At 33.2% G+C, this 6,335-nt stretch overlaps 1 protein-coding gene across 1 annotated transcript; it reads right to left on the bottom strand.

Moving 5' to 3' along the window:
• Positions 1 to 437: 437 nt before the first annotated feature.
• On the bottom strand, positions 438 to 1,461 carry LOC143603693 (uncharacterized protein At1g76070-like). Its single transcript, XM_077080425.1, has one exon. The coding sequence runs from the start codon at positions 1,293 to 1,295 to the stop codon at positions 453 to 455; it is 843 nt and encodes a 280-aa protein (XP_076936540.1). The 5' UTR covers positions 1,296 to 1,461; the 3' UTR covers positions 438 to 452.
• Positions 1,462 to 6,335: the final 4,874 nt, after the last annotated feature.

Below are 6,335 nucleotides of genomic sequence, written 5' to 3'. Positions count from 1 at the left end.
TCATCAATCGGTTTGATTCGGGTTTTTTCGGTTTTTTAGAAATGGATAACCGAATCAAAACCTAAATTTCGGTTTTTCAAAAAATCAAAAAATTAACCGTCGGTTAATGCTTCGGCTCGGTTTTTTCGGTGCGTTTTTTTTTTGTTAATTCGGTTTCGATTTGGTTAATTCGGTTTTCTGCTCACCCTATTGCGAGGTTAAAATAGACGTTCGAAATTAACTCTTCAAGTGAGTGGCTGAGTACAACATTATCACATTACAATATTTTGACAATCTTTTCTATTATGTACAAAGTACACAATTAACATTCTAATCTTCAAACAAAGAACATTAATTCTTCATTAATATAGCATACAAAATGACTCAAATATTTCTTGATATCTACACATTCAAGTCATTAGAATACCAAAAAGAAGGCATCAAAAAACCATCATAATAAAAAAACTAAAAAACTAATTTGCAACAATCTGCAATTGCAAAGGTTTAGGTTGAGCCATAGTTCTTCTCTTCCACAAATTAATCTCCTTTCTTGGCTCTAAATTCACACCTCCAACCCTAACAAAATTATCACAAACCCCTTTGTTCCTTTCCATAACCGGTGCAGATGACGGGATCATGACCTCTTCGCCGTCACTAACGTCTCTTTCGTCGTCCGTGAAATAATTCCTTTGAGCACAATCCAACGGTGTAACTTGTGTTGTCCAATCGAAACTTGCAAACGCGTCTCTTCCACTCGCAAATCTCTTCATGTTTCCCAAACTTGGAGCCTTAGGAAGATACGACGCCGTTTTGGACTTGTTGTCCTTTGCATCAACCTTTTTTCGGCTGCCGAATAAGCCCTTGATCCCTTTCTTCTTGCTCTTTGTAACCTTTTCTTTATCTTCTTCTTTGTTGTGAGTTGTCACTGGAGTAAACGAGGTCGCACGTGAAAACTTATTGGTTTTGGTAGCGGTTTTGGCTGCGTTAGCAGCCGCAGCAGCTGCGGCTAGTTTTCTATAGTGTTTACACTTGACTTGTCCCATACATGAGACTCTTGGGGAAGTAGGTTCGAATACGAGTTTGGGAGAGTCGTTACCGCTCTTGATTTTTAGGCGAGTGTCCGAAGATGGAACTATGGACATCATGGGACCGGTGAAGCCGATCCCGAGGTTGGATTTGTGCGGTTTTTCGCATGGTTTCTTGTCTTTAACCGGGCTGTAAATTTGAGGGTTTTGAAATGAAACTGAGGATGTTGCTCTTGGAAGATACTTCAAGATTTTGTTGATAGGTTTTCCTGATTGTTTTTGGTGTTCCATTTTGACACCAAAATCTCTAACTATATGTATATTATATGTATATGTATCTAGCTAAAATATGAACAATGATTTTGTTTAACTTTGTGTGTTGTGATACCTATGTATATATATCAAGGGATGTATGCATTTGGTTATTTGAGGAAAGAGAGAGGAAGTGAGGTAGTGGAGAGATCAAGGTTTTTGGTCAATGAGGGTAGCTAGATATGACTGAGCAATTTAAGGCATGGTATATTATTTAAATTTTAAAATATTAATACGTTTGAAACGGTATAGAAGTACGTACATAAAGGGTACTTTGAAAGATGTTTTGATCACCGAATTGAAATTGTCCAGTTTCGCTATTTATAATAATTTAAGTATAGCGTTTTGGAATTCAAATACGTACATGTGTTATTATGTGGTAGTAAACCTGTTCAACTTAAATCAGAGTTGAATAAAGAGGCATTTGAAAAGAAAGTTACATTTCATAGAATTTTAAAAGAGAATCGATCAAGTTTAAAAACTAGAATAGTATTTGGTCATATCTTTTGTTATCTAGGTTTATTCGTTTCCTTTTATGTTGGAGTTTTCTCCTTTTTATATCCAGTATACTTGATCTTTTATTTAATGAAAAACATAGAAGGTTGTGTACCAATTCTCTATGGTATCATAGCGTGAATCCAACACCACCAAGAAATCCTAAACCGCAGTTAGGCCGCTATATATGGCTGGCCAACGACAAAGAAAAAACCAAGCATGAATCGGATATTATCAATTCAAACTCACTCTATAACATTAATGCACTAGATTACACCAAACAACTGCATGCCAACGATGTGGTAACTAATTCAAACCACCATGATTGGTCACAAGAGATGATGAATTTCTTGTTTGCCAAGAACAAAGTTGGATTTATCGATGGCTTACATGGGATGGATGTGTTGGCATAATGATAAAAGGATGGCTGACCACGCCCATAGAGAGATACATAGGAAGCAACATTAAATATACCGTCTTCCACCGTCTTTCCTTTCTCTCTTTTTTATATCTATACCCGTGGTCCACATATCACCTTTTAGTGTTTTACTAATGGACAATGAGATTACTTATGTTTTGGACAAAATAACAAAAGACGTCATTTACGTTTGATCGTTTTTTCAATAGACATCTTTTAGCAAAAGAAATAGCAAAAGTCATACATCATGTTTCAAATTCTTTTCACGCTACATCCTTTGGCACTAACCCAGTTAATCTTTTTCGTTAAATATAGTCATGTGTAAGGCACACGGGGGTAAATTCGTCTTTCTACTTGTTAAGGGACTATTTGTGTAGATTATTTAAAGTTTGAGCCATGATAAAAAAAATACAAAACTCTCTCTCTCTCCCACCCTTGCTTTCAACAAGTAAATCCCCCAAATCAAAACCCTAAGACACAATTTGTATTTGATAATCCAAATTCCCCCTAGATCAAAACCTTTAAACCCAATATTAACTCATTCTTTCTCTCTACTCTATGTCTTTATACAATCAAGAAAACACCACCGGTCACTGCCACATACCACCACCGGCCACCACCAGGTCTGTGTAGGTAAGGGTTTTGGGACCACCATCACACATTCACACCGATCAAACCCTTCGTCTTCCCCCAAACACTTCTCAATTACACCTTCCATGGCCGCCGCCCACCTCCGCCACAAACCACCGTCTCACAGTACCGCCAACGAACCTCCATCTATTTAGATGAAGATTCCCGACATGAAACTACTACTTGAACCTAACCTGTTCCGATGACGGCGCCGGTTCCGATGAGGGTTCGTTTGATTGATTCGAGATGGATGCTTCCAAAGATGAGGGTTTCATCGCTGGTGCCGGCGCCGATTCCGATGACGGTGTATGAGATAGGGCAATCAACCGGGTTGAAGTTGGGACTCAAGTCAAGTTTGGGTTTGGGGTTGGCTACTCAAGAACAAAGTACAAGATTAAAAGGAAGAACTATTATGATGTGTTAGGCTGGCATTACAGCAAACATGGTAGTGGTAGTGGTGGTCAGATGTGGTGGTGGTGGTGGTTGTGTAGAGGGTGAAAAAGAAGAGAGAGGCATAGAATATTTTTATATATATAATATTCTTTTTAATTTATTTGTTAAAATGCTTTTTTAATTGTATTTATGTTTTTATTTTTAATTATTAATTAAATATGAAAATTTACAAAAATACCCTCATGTGCAAGGCACATGACAGGATTTAACGAGAAAATTTAACCGGGTCAGGGCTAAAGGACGTAATGTGCTAGACATTTTAAACGTAAAAGACGTTTTCTGCTATTTCTTTTGCTAAAGGATGTCTATTGAAAAAACGATCCAACGTAACGGACGTCTTTTGCTATTTTGTCTATGTTTTGCTTACTGGTTTTCTACTTAACATAAACTATGTTTTGTATAATTGTCTATTGAAATCATGTAAGATTAAATATATAATTATATATATTTATGTGTGGCCGTCATTATCATTTATAGTATAATAGATCAAAATAATTAATTACCTTATCATATATTAGTTGGGTAATTGCTGATAGCCTATATTACCCTTAATTAACTAATAAAGGGTTTCCCCTTAAGTGTATATAAAGAGAGATAAATATTAACGTCATAATCTAATTACACACACATAACAATTTTGTGTGCCTCCTCTCTCCTAAATCGGGTTCCTCTCAAGAACCCTAACACCATCCTTAACTATACATCCTAAAGGGGAATTCGATCAAGATGACAAACATGTCGACTACGTCATATTCTGATGCGGTTACTACTCTCCCTACTATAACGGGTACGCATATAATTATAGTTTTATTATATTTTCATGTTTTTCCATTACTAATATGAAGAACTGATCAACATGTGGTATCAAAGAGATGTTGATTAATCAGTTCTTCATGTTTTTCCTAAATATGAAATTAAAGTCGAAAGACATGAATTTTGATTAAAACCCTACTTTTTTCGGATTTCTGTTTTCATGTTTTGTTAAGAAAACTGGTTATAATTGCTAAAATTCATAATTAAAACTCTAATATACTCAAAATCTATTTAAAGTATGTTTAAGATTTCGATTCCAGGAAAAACTGACTAAAGATTCTTCGAAGATGTTCTTCATGTTCATCATAAAATTCGAAAAATCGTCTTTATTTTGGATGAATCGTAGGAATAAAATATGTTGTTTTCAATATTGATTGATTTTTATTTATTAAAAAATTTGAAACGTGATATAGTTTAATCAATAAAAGATTTCAAAATCTTGGATAATTATAATTAAATCATTTAAATTAGAAAACAAGATAATTCATTTAAATTCGAATTTCATCTTTATCATAAATTAGTTTATGGGATTTAAAAATAATTTATAGGATAAAATAGTTTATTGGTTAAAAATAGTTTATGGGTTAAAGATTTAAAAATAGATTTCGGTTTATTCTAAAATGGTGTTTGGTTGACCAAAATCCCGAAAACCTTACAAAACCTGAAAACTCTCATAATCCCGAAAACCCACTAAAGTCGAGCTCACTAAAATTCCCGAGAACTCATAATTCCCGATAACTCAAAAGTCTCGATAACTACTTTCGCGAGAACTCTAATTTTCCCATAAACTGTTCCTATTTAAATGTTTTGTAAACAATTAAATCATATAAAATTTTTCAAAACATAAAAAGCTTAACTTGAGTGAATTTTGATGTATCACTTCTGCCCAAAGGTGATGTGTTACGTCTACCTTATCATTCAAGTCTAACTACTACAAGCTTTTGTTAGTTTTGCCTAACGTGATATAAATGTCTCATTTCTACCCAAAGGTGATGTGTTACATTTTATCTAGAAAATCTAGCTCGTGCATAGCTAAAATAATTGTCTCACTTCTGCCCAAAGGTGATGCGTTACAATTGTTTTGCACACATACTTAAATAAAATTTAATTCTGCCCAAAGGTGATTTATTTTTTGTTTAATTAGAACTTTTAATTATAGTCTATAGACATATCACATGTTCAATAAAATATAGTGATCCTCACATTAATGATCCTTCATTAATTTAATGATCATAAATTTTAATCTGTATTGTTTTAATATCCTATAACATACTCATTATAATTTTCTTCTATAAATAACTATCTCATCTTAATCATCCACTCTAATATTAAAACATAATATAAGTTTTACATCATAAAGAGTTTCAATACCATTTAGCTCTTCTCAGTTTTAATTATCCCCTAACATGATATAACTATCATACTGTTCTTTCTAATAGCAATCATTATATTGAAAACTAGATGATAACAAATGGGATGAGTCAATCATAATATCTCTTATGATAAAGATAATCAAGAAGTTATTTAAATAAATGCTATCACTAGAGTTATTCTAAATTTAGTTTTTCCTAAGACAAATATAAATAACTCCTAAGATGTATGCATTCCTTCTAAATTATAACTATAAGGTTAAATGGTATCCCTAAATATATCATAATATACAATACCATGACCCATAATATGAAGGGCTTACACATGGAAATAATTACAATTTTCAGTGCATTACATACTAAATTTTGACTAGTACAATTTGATGCATCAAGAATCAACTATAACACTCAGAAGTACCAAAAGAAAATGAGCGTGTTGATCAGCAACATATATGTACAAGAAAAGAAATGTTTGGCACTAGAAATAAGATGTTATTCAACCGACTACCACTAAAACCTAAAAGAGGATAATTATAAGTTTCATAGACAAAATACAAGTATTACTTCCAGCTCTAAGTTCTCTAAGGAGAAGTCTTATTGCAAAAATATGTCATTAGATTAAGCATAAACAACAAAACTATCCATAATTCAAAAGAACAACTGGCTAAAATTGATAGTCGTATATTAATGATATTTAAGTATGCTAATCATAATATTCTCATTACCACATGATTGGTTGAGTCTAGTTCTATATGTTTACCCGATATCAACAAATAACTAACATGAGTGTTAGTGACAAATTTAAATGTTAAGGTTATTAGAACCATAATAAATTGTCTT

Source organism: Bidens hawaiensis, unplaced genomic scaffold, assembly GCF_021521415.1.
Source record: "Bidens hawaiensis isolate Kalapana, Puna unplaced genomic scaffold, B.hawaiensis_p1.1 tig00062436_1, whole genome shotgun sequence".
In the NCBI taxonomy this organism is placed as follows: domain Eukaryota; kingdom Viridiplantae; phylum Streptophyta; class Magnoliopsida; order Asterales; family Asteraceae; genus Bidens; species Bidens hawaiensis.
The sequence above is the reverse complement of the archived record's forward strand: the minus strand, read 5'-3'. Positions and strand labels throughout refer to the sequence as shown.

What these genes read in the sequence shown, in the direction of transcription:
- LOC143603693 (XM_077080425.1), bottom strand. Translation starts at nt 1,295, where the DNA reads ATGGAACACCAAAAACAATCAGGAAAACCTATCAACAAAATCTTGAAG.